General features: G+C 39.1%; 1 protein-coding gene across 3 annotated transcripts in view; it reads right to left on the bottom strand.

Moving 5' to 3' along the window:
- PHF21B (PHD finger protein 21B) overlaps nucleotides 1-18,049 on the bottom strand; it is a 161,315-nt gene extending 143,266 nt beyond the window's left edge. For 2 of the 3 annotated variants that reach the window (XM_034063068.1, XM_005147993.3), the window contains exons 1-2: nucleotides 17,996-18,049; nucleotides 16,964-17,029 (exon numbers count right to left, since the gene is read on the bottom strand). In XM_034063068.1, the coding sequence (XP_033918959.1) occupies nucleotides 16,964-17,029; nucleotides 17,996-18,049 (120 nt within the window). Of the gene's footprint in view, nucleotides 1-16,963; nucleotides 17,030-17,312; nucleotides 17,346-17,995 lie in introns of all 3 variants that reach the window. The other variant, XM_013128753.3, reaches the window with a different exon arrangement.
- Nucleotides 18,050-18,518: the final 469 nt, after the last annotated feature.

Here is an 18,518-nt window from a genome sequence, read left to right as displayed (position 1 = left end):
AAGTCACACAGCTAAGCTGAACCTGCCCTTAAAAAGGAAGTACCAGCGTCTGGGTAGCAAATATTTAAGACAAAACAAAACAAAAGCATAGCAACTTGGTATTACCAACCTTAACCACATAGCTCTTCTATGAAGTTTACAATGCAGTGGTTATCAGCAACAGCATGTCATGTGCTGAAACAGTTATGGTAGGGGAGATAGTTTTAAGTGGTTCTTCTTCTGCCTAAATTAATACCTGTACTTTAATTTTTAACTAAGAATTTCCATAATTCTTTACATTTTCATAGTCCTTTACATGTGGAGAAGGCCAGAGATACAATATCAACCAATTCAAACCGCTGCACTGAAGTAAAATTGGTAAAAACTTTCACCAATTTCAGCTTTGTGAAAGCAAATTTTGGGTTGAGTAAAGTAACAGCAATCCTTTCCTTTCAAATGTACACAAATGCATTATTGCCTTTTAGTAGCTTTCCTGTTTGAGTTTTTCAACCAACAAGAAACAACCTAAGTGTTTATCTGCTGGCTCAGTTCATTAAAGTGAAATGAATGGCATCTTGTCCCTTCACATCATACACAGCTCCTCTTCCTCCCATGGGAGAAAACAAACATACATCTGTCTCTATTTGTAAAAAGCAGGTTATAATGTGCATTGGTCAGGCTACGGCAACTCAGAGAGCAAAAGCTCCACCAACTCTCCTCCCCCTAGATGGCAGGCAGTACCTCTGAGCACAGAAAGGAGCAGTGTGAGGTGTGGAAACCTCCTCCTCTCTTCCAGTGAAAATGCTGGGAGGCCACGCAGCGCTTGCTAATACTGCAGAATCCCACAGACATAGCTTTTTAAAATACACTCCTACTTTTTCTAACAATAGGATTGATAAGATGAAACAAACAGTTTTACACCTTGAATCTCCAAAACTAGCAGACTCTGGCACTGCAGTTAAGGTGGTAAAATATCATCTTAATACCCTGTGCTCCTCACAGCTTTTTTTCTGGGAACTGAAGGGAGAGAAGGGAAAAACTAGAGGGATAAGTCTGTGCCTTTCAGGGCTCAGCTGACAGATACAGAGGAGATACAGGAAGTTTTACATCAAAATACTTTGAGAGAGAAGGTGATGTCTTTTCCAGTTACCATCAATAGCCGTTTTTTACCAGGCTGACCTTTCTGTGTATGTTGCACCAACATTACATCACACTTGCTGTCTTTTCACCTCTCCCTCCCCTTTTTGCTGCCATCCAAACTCAGAAAGGGATAGGCTGACAGGCCAGACTTCACTGCTGTCCCTTACTGGCAGAAAGAAGAAATAAGGATTAAAATACTGCATGTTGCTGCTTTGCTTTATGACAGTGTTTAACACCCTACCCGAGTTTATTAATAGCAGTTTCGCAAGCTCACTCATTCACTTTCAAGCATGCTTCTGTACAAACCATGCCATCTTCTGGTGCTTCCTGGCAGCAAACAAGAAATAGCAGTGTCAGAACTTAAACTGTCACCTTCATCTCTCGACTGTGTAGAGCCCTTTCTTTTACACCCTGCATCCAAGCACAACTCTGCACTATGCTAAAATGTCTCAAGCCTCTTGTAGGTACCAAAATCACAATGGAGCATGAAGTGCCAGAAACCTTCTGACTTACTGTGAGAATACCAACGTGGTCCTACAAGCTAAGTCAGCAATCTGTTTTGAAAAAAGAAAACCAAAACCATAAGACCCCTCTGTATTCAAATCATTAAAAAAGACAATCCTATGACCGATGCTTTAAGAACCAGAACAGAAAACAATTTGAAATCAGTTTCTTAATGTGACAAAAGCATCTGTGCATCAGAAAATTTACGACAGCTGGAACTGACTCCCCACATGCAGCAAACAAGAGACTGGCTAACACGCTGAGTTACCCTTTCATCCCCTAACATTTTTTTGCATATCCTGGAGGAATAGTTCCAAACATTACAGCTCACAAAGAAGTTGCTGCTATGTGTTTTCTTCTCCTGCAGCCAGCCAAGACTCCTCAATGCCTTTGCATGTCACAGATTCCCCTGGATATTAAGAGACTGGCTGTTTGCTTCCACTTTCTCTATTGGAAAGTTGTCCAGAACCTCATTCTTCTTCTTGTCACTTCTTTGAGACTAACACAAGACCCAACCTTCATTTCTATTGTAGTTGCAGTGAGAGGATCACTGTATAATTTACCTTTACCCAACATGTATTTCTCAAGTTTTAAAGAAGCAATTGTTATACACCAAGCACACCACTATACACTAATCCCTTAGCATACTCAGCTCTCCATTTAATTGTGTGATGTAGTCATGTGTTTCTATGAAGACTCATTACTGTGGAGGAGTGTCACACCATTGAAAAACATCCTGACAGCATGAGTTCATGACTGTGCCAGGGAAGAATTGTATAAGGTCAACTATATCTGTGGTATCTGAGCATCTTCCGGGGAAGAAAAGAGTGGTCAGTTATATTATGGCACAACCCTGATACCACTAGGTCAGTGAGACCTGACCTAACCCAACCTATACAGCCCCCAGTCCCACCACCATTGGCATTTTGACCCCCTACCAGGCTGCTTACATAGCTTCTAGTAGCACTGGTCTACAGTGGTAAAGTTTGGGGTCCAAAAATACTACTTTTTGACAAAAAGGAATATTGGAAGACCACTCATTTGTTCCCTTCTTTTATAACAGCCAGTACTATTTAACTTTAAACAATGCTACTGGTATGCTTTTTTTCAGTTATATTTGCTTACTTTTCCACAGTGAGCAAAATGTTAAGAGTAAATTAAGCCAAATAAGATTCAACTGCGCTTATGAATCACATTGATTTTCTGGGTCTCATGTACCAGATAATGCTACAAACATTAGGAATCTGAAAAGAGAGGCAGTAAAGATAGGGAGCCAGCTGGGAGCCAAAACTACCAGTGTGCAGTGGAAGATTAGTTTTCACTGTGTGATTACTTGCACTACTCCTTAAAAACATTTACATTAGAAACAGATAATCTTAGTCATGGCAAGTGACAGCATCAGATGTCAACATCTCTCAGACAGTGTTGATGTATTTCCTACTTGCCCTATGAAAGCTGAGGCAGGTTTACCTAAACGAAAAGTAAGAGGGAGTCGTTTGTGCATTTTCCTAGGTCAGCTTTAAATTACCTCTTGGTACACAGTAAGGGAGGAAAACTGACACATCCATTCTGGGAGTTAAGAATAAATTCAAATTAAATGATTCAGCTTGAAATCACTACACTGAGCAGAGATATCATAACTCTAAATAGAGAGTTATTCAAACATTTTAACATGGACATCTGAATATAGAAAGGCTAGTAATGACATTCCAGTAGAGAAAAATCAATCACACCTCCAGTTATAGCTGGTAATTAAAATGAGGCAGAGTATATTAGCCTTAAGAAATAAAAGTGCACAGCATTTCAAAATGTCTAACCATTACTGATTTCAGTTACATTAAAACACAGCTTGCTGCACATTTCCTGGGTACATACCCAGCAAAGTTTGTTCCAAGCAAGAATGGATCAACTTCATGCAAATAAACAGAGTAAGACTGAAAAGTGTGCATAGGAATACCAATCCTTGTCTTAATTCCCCATCTAGCAACAAACTTGCACAACAGAATTTCTGCCTATTGTCATTAGCTTATAAGGCTTCAAATGGTAGTTTCTATTCCTTGTGGAACAAGAGGAAATGTTGGAAGTGGAAACTGCTCAGACCTATGCCAGCTATGGGTCTGTTTCTCCACAGAAGCTCCTCAGCTTGAGAGAAAATGGGAAAGACAATCATCTTCTCATCTCAAACTTTTAAATGTTTCTCTTGATCTCCCATCCCAATACTGGGGTCTCCCTGTTGTGTTCACAAAGAACCCATAAGCTTAACCTTTTCTCCCATTATTTTAGGTATCATCTCTTACTCCTGTTTCTCATTCTCTTTGAGTGTTTGGATCTCTATACAGTCTGTAATCCTCTTCTGTCAGGTGAAGGGTTTTTTTCTCCTTTAAATATGAAGGGTGCTTATGTCAAAACAATTGAGTTAGGCAGAATCTGGCCTTTGAAACATAAATCTCTGTGCCTACTTCTCCTTCTAAGCCATTTCCACTAAAAAACAAAACAAAACAAACCACCAAACAAAACAAAACAGGAAAAAATACACCCAAAAATTTTGGATGCTCTTAGTCTAGACAGAAGACAGTTATCTCAGAATAATATTGGATAGGCTTGTAAAGCAACCAAATAATTTCTGGTTTAGACTGATTCATTGCACATTCAGCATATCAAACCAAATTCCAATGGACATCCAGTACTCCATTTCAAGTACTAACTTCAAGCCCTTCTAAGTTGAAATAGTGTAATGTCTTTGAAGGGATTGTTCCGACCTAACGAATCCTTAACCTGGGAAGGTAAAAATACTTCAGTGGATCATAACTCAGCAGACTATAGGAGCTCAGAGCTCAGCTGTGTCCAGAATCTTCATCACAATAAAATTCAGGTCATGTATGTGTCCAGTCTGGTGAGAACTATGCATCTGAAAAACTAGATGTTCACATGATAGGTTGTAACAGCCCACCTGATGAATACATAAGTATCTGCTGATCAAAAGATCTTTTTCAAGCAATAGTGAATCATTAAGTAAATATGTAATAATTTTTGCCCAGTTATTATTTTGAATTTATCCTGAATTAACATTTCAAAGCTATTTTTTGAAGAAATTACTGCAAGTGACACCAAAATCTGAAAGTTTAGCCAGTCCTTAGAGAAATACCACAGGCAAAGTAACAGTGGCCTCAGCTGAAACTAGCTTAATGAAAGAGTAACATTCTTACGGACCAAGTAAAACATTGTAACAGTTGTTAGTCAACTTAGGACCCTTTTTTTACAAAGAGTAGCTTGGTGATGGTGGAGGAAGTTACATCCACCTGGTCAAGATGCTTGGAAAGTCTCAACAGTCACAGTTCAACTGAACCCAACAGAACTGCTATCGCTAGTAGAACTAAACAGTGCCAGTCAGTAGAAGGACCTTCAGGAAATACATTAGTAGATTTCAGTCCAGCTTTCATGACATTGGATCATCTTACAAAATCCATCATTACCATTTGACAGCAATCAGTTTAATAGGTGGCAATTTCAAAGAGCAACCAGGGACTGAACTGCAAAAAAAAAAATCACAACTCCTCAACTTTAAGAAAATAACCATATATATAGTATTTACTATAAAACTATGAACATCTTTATAGGATAGCAGTCCATAACAGTGATGGAACGGACTGCCTCAGCCAGCCTAAGCCAGGAAAATTCCAGCTTGCACGCTCTGTATTTGTAACATATTTGGCAAAGACATTCAAAGATGAGTTCTGGGGAAAGTTTATCCTGCCTCTGTGTATGGCAAAACATCAGCTACTATTGCCTTCAATCTATTAGTCACTTTGCATTACCTTATGGTCTGGGAGTTCTGGAAGGCAATATCATTAAGACAAACGCTAAATGCACACAGAACAAAGGTAGACCCACATCTAAAGGGCTTACAGTTCAGCTTTTTAGAATGAAAAGTCAAAATGACTTTAATTAAGAAAATGTAAAAGGAAAAAAAAGGAGAAAATACCAGCTATAGACAAAATTTTTCAACCAAGAAGCCTGAAAACCAAAGCTTAAAACCAGGCTTAGTCTCATAAATAAAAATGATATATTACAGGTGTCAGAAATATGAGTTCATACTGAAGGCCTCATAAGCTCTGTGACTTAAAAACTCACGAATGCAAACAAAAATCAGACTCACAGCCACGAATATAGACTGACGCTCAAACTCTATTCTTAAAACAGGTCTCTGGCCTTTCCTCCACCCACCTAAGGCATATATTAAAGCCAAGTGTTGGCCTAGATTTCAACCTAAGTTCCATCAGTTGTTATGAATTTACACCCAAGTCTCAACATCACTGCATAGGAGCTGCTCATGACTCTCTTTAATCATCAGTGCTAGTCCTCTGTGTATGTTTGCACATACACTTGGGGGGGAGAAGGGATGAATCTCCAATGTCGAAAAAATCATCTGAATGCTGCACTCCCACACTGAGTTTGGCATATGAAAATCATTGGCTTTTCACAATCCTCAGTTATATTATTCATGCAGAATGCACTCAGCTTTCTATTGTTCCTGCTCTCATTGTTTATAAATGAGTCTTTGCTTCATCTTGGGATGGAAGTTCCTTTAAGTTTCCCTTAGTAAAAGTACTTCTGTAATGAGGTGCAGTGCTAGCACTCAGAGGGTTAAAGAAGTTTCAGGAAATGCTTGTGTTTCTGAAAAAAGAAAACAAACAGTATTTTCTTTCTTTATTAAAGGAAAAATGAACAACTGGAGCTGGTTGATTTGTTTTGGCCAATCTGATACACAGGTTACTAATTACTTCCTAAATGTTTTGGAAAATAATTAAGTTCTTCATTTTGTTCTGTTACCACAACATTTGCAAAGGAAATTTCCAAATATGTTAAGACTCTTGCTTTTATACCTCACTTAAATATTCCCAGTGCTCCCACACTGAAAAAAATTACCCTGAGACATGGTCTTCAAATGTTGTGCATAGCGTAAATACTATTTCTCATGACAGGACATGAATTGTAATCAGAAACTGCCGGTCCCTTCTGTTATGGCCAATACAGCTGCAGAAAAACATATAACCCTTTGTCTAGCAATACTGCAAATTTCATGATTTAGCTTGTTTGACAGTTCAGGCTGTCATCATTAATCCTGGTGATTGTGCAAGATTCTGAAGCATTCCCCCAGCTTAGAGTTTTTTCAATCCAATTTAAGTTAATAAACAGTGGAGTGAATTGTAAAAGCAAAAGTAAGTTAATCACATGGCAACTTAATCACTTTTGGCTTGAGAGGAGATACTTCTGCTTTGGGTCTAATATCACAGCATTTTAGAGGTAGGTGGGACTGTGTCTTTTACTCCTCCATTTGCACCACACTTTCTGTTTTTAAAGTTCAAAGGACTTCTTTTATGCTCTTATTAAGGCTGAGATATTGCGGATGCAAAGGGGATAACAGGCAGACTGTTGCCTGACATACTGAAACCAGAAAACTGAGTCAGATTTATCCATCCATATTTTAGAGTGAGAAGAAATTTCTGTTTTGAACTAAAGATACAAGAAACACGTTTGACAGCTATTGGAAATTTTACCAATGCTAAGCAAATAAATAATTAAATCCCTCTCAAAACCATCTCCTGTCTACTTGCAAATACCAATGGACTTTAAGAAATTGATCGCTTTTTTCTTTTTAATATTAAATCCTAACTTATTAGCTCTTAACACAAGTGTAATGAAGCCATCCCCAAGAGCAGTATCTCTAAGCCAACAATCTCTATCTTCTTTGGGCTCTTCTAACACTCTGGACTGCTTTCATCTGCCCTCTCCTCTTCTCACCTGCTTCTCTCCCTCTGGCCAGATTCCGATTTTTATCACACCAGTGCAAACTCTGGGTAACTCCAGGGAAATATATTTCTGGATTTACACCTGCCTAGCCAGCAGAAAATGCAAATTGGGCTGAATAATATTTCATTTGCTCATAAATGGCAGTTTTTCCCCTTTAATTTATGAGAAAAAAATAATGAAGTCTAGATTCTATTGGTCATACAAATAATCAGTAGTTCTGCATTCCTTAACAGACGCTATTGAAAAAAGGTATACACAGACTTTTCCACTCAAACATGCAAACAGAACTTGGTCTTCAGTTAGTAACAGAGAGAACAAAAAAGTATTTCTTTCAACAAAGATGAGTAGTATAGGTCATTTGAAGGAGTGACAGTAATGCAGTATTTCAATTGGGCTGTTTATATATTTGAAGTTTAAGTGACAGTTTTTGTCTAAGAAGAAAGAAAAAAGGTTGCAAATATTCCTGTCACTGCTATATTCCAATTAGTTTTAGAGGAGTACAGACGATAGATTAAAATAACCCTGTGTTACACTGGAGAGTAAATAACCTACAAATCTCGAAACTCGCCTGTGTGTGCAACGAGGACTAGCGCTGAGTGGAACACATACAAGTTAAAGAGTGCATTGAAAGAACCTTGGGTTGTTTTTTAATTTAAATCCATGCCTATTCAAAACAGTCATATCTGAATTTCTAAGAGCAAGCAAAATCACTATGCATTTACCATACTAAATGCCTTTTTCATCAACTAACAAAACAGAACAGATACAAATGAACCAATCAGGGATTTCGAGTGAGCTATCAGTGCTAGAAAAGCTACTCTGCACATTCCAGTTGAGTCACCACAGAGAAGTAGGGAAAAAAAAAAGGAAGAAAAAAAAAGGGGGGGGGGAAATAAATTACTGTGTGCAACTCCATCTGTAAACTGCTTCTCCCGCACTGGTATGTAATAAAATGTGTTGCTAAGATACAAGCTGCTAAAGAAGTTCATTAAAGGACACTTTAAACAAAGCTGCTAGACTCTTTTCCCTTTAAAGACTGCTTATTTGGTTCTGTCCCTTGTGTTTATAATTAGATCCTCTATATGAGAAATTGTGCTTCGTTCAAGCCCACTCAGCAAAGAATGTTAATAAAATAACGTAAATAAGGCACTGGCTTAGGTTGTATATATTTATGGGCTAGGGAGCTGTTGATAGAAATACATCAGAGTTACATTTGTATTTTTAAATGCAAAATAAAGCTTTTCCAAGTAGCTTCTTTCCAAGCTGGAGAGCAGAAATGTCAGCTTCTGCACCCAGCATTAACTTAACTTTTAGAAAATACTTTCAGGCAAAGAAAACTGGCTTATTGCCCAAAGTTTGGAGTTTCTGAATTGCCTCTCATATAAGCTTTTATGTGTGAGCCTTTGTTACCTACACTGAGGTAAAGGCCAAGATTGTTTATGTCTTTCACCTGGCAAGCTTTATCTTTTCCATCTGTGTATGAGTTCCTAGATGTATGTTAACAATTTTCGGAATTTCCTTGATCTTAAATATGTTAACAACACAAATAAGACTATTTTGTCACATTTTCATTGCCAGGGAAGATGTGTTATCAAAAAGGTCTTCATCTCATCTTATATAAAATACTTTTAGTCTCCGTAGTAACATTTTCATGGTAGGTGTATTTTGGCTTTTGTTTTGGTTGAAGGGAAAAGAATGGGCAAGACACACTTTGCATTCCCTCATTGTGGTGAAATTACATCTAAAGAAGTAATTTCAGCATTTATCTGTTCGGCACTTAATAACACATGAGATGCATAAATCACAGATGAGAGTTAGTATCAGTGATTATATAGGAAATGTTACTTGTCACTTTGTAACCTGCATCTCATATTAAATTCTGTATCACAGTCCCCAGTATGTATATATTTTTAATTACATTTTCAGGCTCATTTACATGCGCATATTGGCTTTCTGCCTGAATGATAGCAAAGAGAAAGACCTTATGCTCACGCCCAACCACACATACACACAAGCACATTTATACACAGAGTCTGTACATTTCTGAGAATGGAAGCTTCTCTCATCTTTCTCATTCTTAAGAAGGCTTTGGTTCACCAATAAATCTTTAGGCAATCTTAGCTGATTCAAAGTGCTTTAGAAAAATGGAAAATTACAGAAAATGCAGGTTAATTTCTGCACATGTCAAAAGTATCAGTGATTCTCACTTGACTCATGTTAATCAAAATGTAATACACATTTTCACTTTCTGTAACCTTGTATGATTTTTCATCGATAGCTGAGTTTGTACAGAAGGGCTATTCCATTCCTTCTCGCTGGGTAAGAGGTAAGCTACATCACAAAGTACTAAGATGATCAAGTTACATCAGTGCGGAAAGGAAAACAACCTATACACTACACAGATCTAACTTCTGTTTCAAGACTAATTGTATGTTTCTCTTGATTAAATGCAAGCAATCAGACAAACTTTCAGGCCAACACACTGTTCTTGCCACAGCCTCAATGCACAGGCTCATAAGACTAAGTTCCAACTCTAAAAATCAGATTGCCCATAAAAACCTGAAATTAACACAACCCATCATATCTACAGAATTCCCAGGTACTTATTGTTTTGATTTTACTGCAGCCGCATTTAGGGCCAGTTCTCTGGTTTACTTTTATGCAGTCAAAGGGTCATTTTGAACTTCTCCATGGGTTAAAAAAAGAAAATACATCCTCCTTTTTTTCCCCCTTCCTCCATATATTAACCAGAAGGGTCTGCCTGTACTTGTGCAAAAAAGCCCTGTGTACATATTAGATTTCAATAGATGCTTACTATTGGCAGTCGCAGGTTGTAGCTAGAACTAAGCCGCATCAGCAATTTCATATGACACTCTGGAAATTGCTACTACATAACAGTAAGTAGCTGAATCAAAAAAAAAGAAAAAAGGCAGGATGGGGAAACATGTTTAAGGAAGTACATTTTGGCCCAAGAAGAACATTTCCAAATGAAAGTAGTACCACCTTAAGTAAAAAAAACCCAAACAAAAAATCAACAAAACAAAAAAAAAACAACAAACAACCCAAACCAAACAACCTACAACAACCCATACATTTATATCCATGCATACAAAGGAAGTGTGGTTAAGGTGCTTCAGCTATGAGGATTGGATAAACCAAATACAAGTCTGTTAGGCTGAAATAACTGTCTACTTTCATGGCAGAAAGACAAATCTGCATTTCAATTAGTCCAATTCTTTTTTTTTTTTCTTCTTATCTTAAACTTGCAGCCCATTTTCATACTTCCTTTACGTCCAACTACTCTGTGTGTACAAATTGCCCTCCTTGACATCACGGCCACATATACACCATTTACCACAGCCTTGTCTTATTGATTTGCAAACTTCTACCCTTTAACTCTATTGATTAGAAATTGTGTTGATGCTTCAGATTTTGTTTTGGGGGACGGAGGGGAGAGGAAGGTATAATTTTATAATCAAGTACAAAAATACTGCATATTTTATCTTTGATCACAAAGAGAAAGGCATAGAGAGGAAAGTTAAAAGTAACTCTGTATTAACGTGCCTTTATACGCCTTCATGCTTTCAACTCGAAAATCAAATCTGGAATGAGATGAAAAGAGATTTTCTCTACTTGAACATACCAGAAGTGTTTAGAGTGATGCAATACCCCACTGGAAATGTGAGTTAAAATTACCATTCAAAACCCTTCTCTAGCACCATGCTATAGAAAGAAGACATTTAGAGACGTATTCTCCTTCTCTTCCACAAGCAGAATGAGTCCACAGACAAGATCCTGAAGCATAAATGGTATGAATGCCTGATGTGATACACTGCTCTGGATAAGGTGCATACATGGCACAAACCAGTGGAGAGTTTGCTCCATTAAACCAGAGGTCTAGACAAAGACTCCTGCAGAAGCACCACTTTTAACTGTCTAACTGTGTGTACTAAAAAACCTAAAATAAATTCTAACTCCAAGACATAGAGTTCCTATACAAAACTCTATGTTGAGTTTCTCTGAAAGGGTCTCCCCTTTCAAAGGGGATGTATTGTGTATATCTGAATAAATACCTGTTTCCCGCAAGTATAAATTAGATACTTTACAATGTGTAACAGGTAGCAAGTACTGCTAGTGTAAAATCAGAAGTGAAATAAAAAGGTATTGTTGGCATAATTCCTTTTTCTGAATAGACAAAGGCACTGTAAGGAAAAAATTGCTAAATCACAGGGATAATCATCATAGCCAGCTCCTCTAATGAGGCATCATGGGATTACTGGAGTTATTATAAGAGTCATCTTATTGAAGAAATTCAAAGTTAATTGAAATCAATTGTACTGTTCTGACAGCAGGTGTTTTAAGTGGCTAAAATATCAAAGTGAACTCTTTAAAATGGTTAGAATGAATGTAACATTTACTTTTCAACTCTTAGCCCTGCCAAGTGATATACTGTACAAGTACAGAAAAATGTACAGTCAAAGAAAAATGCTGGAATGAAACAGCATTTCACATGCCAGTCAAGCAGCTACCAAACAAAAAAAGTGGTTCTAACCACCTCCAGTACACATTTTCATACAGATGTGTGATTCCCATGAATCTTACAAGGGCAAACTAACAGAAGACAGAAAGCCACAAGTATACAAATTTCCATTGTGTTTCACCTCCATGAAAATGTCCTTTATTATCCCTTTTCCCCAGTATGAAATGCTACTGAAAGCACAAACAGAATGCTAGGATTGTCATTATGCAAGTTTCTTCTCCAAGGAGATGGAAGGCAAATTCTTCCCTAGTTTTGTCATTTTTAATACAGAGAGCAAAAGCAACCAATCAATTACTAGCTGATTTTAGCACTTAAAAAAATAAAATAAATAAATAAAAAGGAATTGAAGCTTTCTGAATTACAATCCAGAACTAATCTTTACTTTGATGCAGTAAGTTTCATTTGATTCTGCAGTTGTTCAGATTTCCCAGCAAAGTCAGCAAGACCTCAGTGTGCAGAAGAACTGCAAAGTCAAGCCCATATTTAATGCCTGCTGTCTTTGTGTTTAAGAACTCAATGAACTGATTGAAAAGTTTAATACTTCAACCGGAAGCTCATCACCCTGTCTCCCTCAACTTCACCAAGTCATACATAGATGCAATTCTTGCACAACAAATGGGAGTGCTGTGTGTACCTTGGGACAGAGTTTGACATTAGGTTCAACTTGATTTGGAAATGCCTTTCAGGTTTTTCTTCAGTTCTCACTGAAGCTTATAACCCTTTTTTACTTCAACAATTCTGAAAGTACCCAGCCGTATGAAATACTGAGCTTTGGCAAATACCAATAATTTACCCTTTAACATGGGTAAACAATGCTGCCATTTCCAGGCCCAGCACAGCATGAATTTCAACAAACCAAAACCACACGTTCTCCTTTTCTCCCAGCCAAAGATACAACATCAGTAAAACCAGACATCTTGAGCTAAATTGTTTCCAACAACTTCTGTAAAAACTGTACTTAAATTTCAAGAAGTCTCACACTTGCCACGAACAGGCTTTGCTGGTGATCACCACAGGCAAAATACAGTCAGCGATTTAATTTCAGATATACTACCCAAAAATACAAACCAGCAATAACACAGGATGGGAAAGCCTGCCTGACACTAATGTTGATTTTCTGCATAGATAGTAAATTATGGTAAAGAAATGAGGCAGTGCATAAGTGAACGGCATACACATAATGTCTTTCAGGAAGACATATTTTTATTACTGCGCTCTAGGACAGGCTGTCTGAATTCAGAGTTCATCGCAGTTGAAAATATAGTAGCCCACACATGCTCATTGTTAATTTTTAAGACCTGGCTTACCACCTAATGCTTGTATCAGTAACAAGTAACTTCTGACTGGAGGTTAAAGGTTTGTGTATTTGTTTATCTTAACAATTAATAAGAGGCAACTTTCTAAAATTAAAAGACCCTTAATGACTCTTTAAGGACATAAAGAAAGCAAGAATCACATGCAGCAGAGCACCTCTGGTGTGCTTTAAGGCCAATGCTTGCTCTTATGATAGCTCTTTTATTTACATATAAATGCTTGTTGCTTGACAATTTAGATAAAAATGTTACCGCTGCTCTGCATGTGCTGTAGATTGAAGGTGTAAAACCACTGGACCAACTAATGGAGTCTTCACACATCATATCTTGTTAAAGAAGAGGTAACCCACTCTCAAATGCTATTACAATTCATCAAAACTGTAGCAGATGAAAGATACTCTTCTAACAAAAGTCTAACTTTTGTCTTTCTGAGTTGTATGCCAAATTAAGTATTGACTGAAGCTGCATCATTTCAATAATGAAAATGATGGCTCTGCAGTACTTATTTGAAAGCACTGAGAAAATATTAAAACTGCATTTAATTCCATATTTCTCTAAACAACCAACATAAAAGGAATATCAATGGCTGGCCAGGGATCCTTAACTAGGTTGCAACTTAAAATCCAACTGTGCATAGAAGTCTATTTTATACATTTGCCTCATTCACCAAAAGTTGAGTTTGTCCTTCAGTCCTTTCTGTCTTTATTTGTAGCTTTCAAGAAAAGGAAATACTGCCAGAAATGCCAATGACAACAATGGAAAACTGATGGAATAGGGGTACTGAAAGATAACCCTCACTCCTGCTGTATTTCTAACAGATGTGGATGATGTGATCATCCATTCATTTTACTGTCTGTTTCATCATCCACATGTGCAGTTTAATTGAAATGCAATTTTAGCATCCTTTGTATTCAGTGCATGCACAATCAAAGGTATACATTATTGAATTATGAATTAGTTGTGCCTAAACAAATCTTCGGGGGGGGGGGTGGGGGGAGCAAGGAGGGAAGGAATGTAAATACTTATGTAAAAATATCCTCCCTACTTACATTGCCTGCTTAAGTGTTTCGGTATAGCCACAAAAGTGAGAGCTTGACACCTCTAAAAGGCTTCAACCTTCGCCCATCTATTGTCTCAATAGCCTTCAGTGCACCTCCTGCATGCCCTCAAGGACTAATAGTTCATTTATAAGCCATTACCTAACGAGCAACTACTAATTATAGCAAGTCTGCAAAGTTACACCACCATTTTATGACTTGGTCAAAGGCTAAGACCTCCACACTCATTTCACTTGTGACCCAAGAAAGATTTCAGTTTAGACCTCCAGAGGTGGCAGTCTGGAGCAAAAGGACACCACACAACCAGCTATTCTCTTATTTATACATTCCTGTTGCACAGGACAACAAAATCAGTAAAAAAACATCTAGTTTTTTGCCTAAAACCAGTAGTTTCCTGCTAGGCCAAATAGGCTGTTTACAGAATTTTAGTATTTTATATTTAATTATTTCATAGTTTATAGATTTATTTATAAGGTTATGAGAAGGGCAAGTCATAAATATATGACGACTGCTTACTAGTTAGTTTAGATTATACATAAATATGTTGTGCAAGCTTAGCAAAAACCTTTTTCACTGAGCTGAATCAGAACATTCAAACTGTATTTTCAAATGTGTCTGCCTTATCTAAATTCCAGCATGACACATAATAAATAGCTTCTCATTTACTATGATCATAAAAATTTAAACAGCCTTGAAATAGTTGCTACAATACAGGGGAAAATGATCAAATGTATGTTCTAAATACCCACTTAGAACAGTAAAACTATTTCCATATTGAAGAAAGAACACATAAAGATGTATTGTTGCAGTAAAGGCTGTTACCTTGTTTAAAAAAAAAAGAATCTTCTACTCAGCATAGTAGTATTAGAATCAACAACTTGCTGTTTTACACTGCAAAAAAAGGACTAACAGCCCTTAGCTATCACGTAGTGTCAGATTTGCTTTAAAAAAGAAAGTATCTGATTTGATTCTATACAGTGATTAAATATCTTTGTGCTCTGCTGAGTAGGGTATTCTATCCCCTCCCCCCTCCAAAAATGGCATCAAAGCAATCAAAATGGTAATGTTCAGCATGAATGGGGCCCCATCCCCCACCTTCAAACTCTGCAGACTTTTCTCCATGTTAGAAGAAACCAACACCCCTTCCTCACAAAATGGAAGCTTCCACTACCAAATTGAGAGTGCTGACAAATTCTGATTACAATAAACTGGAAGGAAAAGGGTGTCATATAATCACTATCACCTATGGGCAAATATTATATATGCACGGATCACTTTTCAACTTTAACCACAACTCCGGCAAAACAAAACAAAACAAGATCAGGGGAAAAAAGAAGGGGAGAAAAGGGGTGGAATCGCACACGTGCCCCCTCGCCTCCCCCCGGAGGTCCCTGGCCGGGGAGGAGGCGGTGGCTGTGGGGCTGGCAGCGCGGCGCCCCGCGGGCGCTGTCCCCAGCCCCGGTGCTGAAAGGGCTGCTGCATTCCGGTGGAACCGCGCTCGCTCCCGTCGCCCTCGGGGCCGGGAGCCGAGGGACGGGGAGGGGAGCTCAGCACTGCCGCGCCGGCCCCCAGGGGAGGGGGGCTTAAGGAGCCGGGGGGGTGGAGAGGGAAAGTTAACCCTGAGGGGGGGTGGCTCAAACAGATCTCCTACTGGCTTTGTCAACTGCACTTCCTGCACTGGAAGTCCTGGAAGTGGGGACAGGGGCCCGGGGGGGAGGGGGTGCGGATAGTTCGGTGAGTGTGAATGCGAGTGTGCGGGCGTGAGTGTGCGCACGGCGGCGGTGCCGCTGTCCGCGGTGCTGAACGCCCGCCGCCCCCCGCCGCGCCCGGCAACTTTCCTCCCGGGGGGCGGGGAGCGGGTCACGGGCGGAGCAGCGGTCCCTGGGGTCACTGGGTACAAAAAGAGGGAAGAGAAAGTTTGGGGAGGGAAGGGGGAAAGAGAGAGGGGAGAGGGTAGGAGGTTTCTGGTTTGTTTTGTTCCCCTCCCCGGTTTATGTATTTCCCCCCCCCCCGGCAGCTGAAACAGGTTAATCTGTTTTTATTCATATTTTTGGAAGGGGGGGGAAAGTGAAAGTGCCTAAGTGAACTCGAATCAAAATCTAACACGTCAGATCAGACCAAGGGAAGAGAAAGGCAAGTGGGGAGGAAAAAAAAGAAAAGAAGAAGAAAGAAAATAAAGTGATCAATAAAAATCAGTTTTGTAATCAAACCCAGCAATGGCTCCTAACTCGGCTCCAGCCTCCTCCCTCCCAACTCTTGCTCTGCACATTACACGGAAGTGCACAAAGTAGCCCAAGACAGGAGAATTTTCCATATTCCTAAAACATGTCGACCAACTCAAAATGGACGCCTCATTTTTTTTTTTTTTTTTTACGTTTTAACTACTGCTTATCTTTCTACTACTAGTACTAAAATCATTCCTTCCCCCAGCAAGACATCCGAGACTCCGACCTCATTTTGAAAACATGCATTTTCTTACTTTACGCTTAGGAAAATGGATGTTATATTCCCTGCTGTCGGTATTTTTCAGCTAACGCAGACACTTTTCGGATGTTTAGATAGTGCATTGTAAAAACAAGAAGAAAAACCAAACACAGCTGAATCGATCTGTTCCTTACTTGTTTCTCATTAAGAGCTGCTATTCTTGATTGCCTTTCATGGATTTGTTTCTTAAGATCCCCGTTCTGCAAAAACGGCAACAAGATGCATATTAAAGGCAAAGTGTAAACTAACCCCTGTAATGAATAAACTTGCGATCTAGAAATTGTTCAAAGGCAAAACCGTTCCACCAAAGCCGTACGAAAGCATGCACACACAAAACACCCTCCTTAGTAAGAAAGCTCAGTGCAGGCTACAAAATGAGATCTCTTACTGATAAAGTTTCTCATCCTGCTGTCCCAGCACAACTGCGCTTATTACAGCAGGGATAAAATACTGAATAAGAGAAAAAAAACGATCTGCATTTACCTGTGGATCTTGCTTCATCTGTGCAACTAGTTTCTAAAAAAAAAAAAAAAAAAAAAAAAAAAATCACCCCCAAAAAAAGGAGGAATTAGAAACTGTTTCAAGTTTAATGGATTTTTTTTTAAATGTATGTATGTGTGTGGACGGGGGAGGGAGGGGGGTAAGGAACAAAGAGGCAAGTAAACACTGCGAGTCAGTTTCAAGCAAAGCTCATAAATATTCAAGTCTCGTCCTAATCTCTCCAACACACACACACACACTCGCACACACGCACACACTCACTCACACTCACGCAGACACACTCAGCACTACCACCGACCGCAACGTTAACTCCGCATCTCCACAACACACACCACATACACACACACACAAAAACCCCAAACCAAAACTCAGCCAAACAAGCCGCAAAACTACTTTGGCGAAGTGCTCGCCATTGCCGAGGGGGGCCGGGGGGGCCCAGGGGGTCCCCGCCGCTGCCCCCACTCCCCCCCTCCGCCGCCCCGGCCGCGGCTCCGGCCCCGCTGCCCCCCTCCCCTGATCGATAGACCCTGCGACAAGAAGCGAAGGCTACTTGGTAAGCATGCATCACGGGCTCCCTTCCGATCCTCCTCTCCCTCTCAAAAGCGCCGGGGATACGAGAGCATTTTTTATTTGCTTATAATTTTATTGTTGGTATTTTTTTTTACCTGATGACATTGGATTTCCACTTTTAACGCCTCTTGCAAGCTGTGTAGCTCCATCCCTGCAACTTGCCAGGCACTTTCCTGCCACTTTCAGATCCGAATGAAGTTTTTTTTTTGTTTGTTTGTTTGGTTTGGTTTTTGGTTTGGTTTTGTTTGGCTTTTTTTTTTTTCTCCTCCCTTTCTTTCCTTTTTTTTTTTTTTCTTTTGCTTCTTTTTTTTTTTTGGCTTTTTTTTTCTTTCTCGCTTTTTGCAACCGACCCGCTGCCAGGCAGCCACCCCTCCCTCCACGGGAAAAAATAGGAAGTAATGAAAAAAGGAAGAATTAAAAAAAGGAAAGAAAGACCAGGAAAAAAAATAATAAAAAAGTTAAAAATAATAAAAAGGACTCGCAGTAATAACAACAATAATTAAAAAAAGAAAGGAAAAAGCGACAACAACAGTCGAAAGAAACAACTACTCAGTCTGCAAAGCAAGTTCTTTGCCTCTTTGCTGGGGACACAGACTCATCACTCACTTTCCGCCAAAG

Source organism: Melopsittacus undulatus, chromosome 5 (genome assembly GCF_012275295.1).
Source record: "Melopsittacus undulatus isolate bMelUnd1 chromosome 5, bMelUnd1.mat.Z, whole genome shotgun sequence".
Classification (NCBI taxonomy): Eukaryota; Metazoa; Chordata; class Aves; order Psittaciformes; family Psittaculidae; genus Melopsittacus; species Melopsittacus undulatus.
Note: the sequence above shows the minus strand (reverse complement) of the source record. Positions and strands in the feature narration are given on the sequence as shown.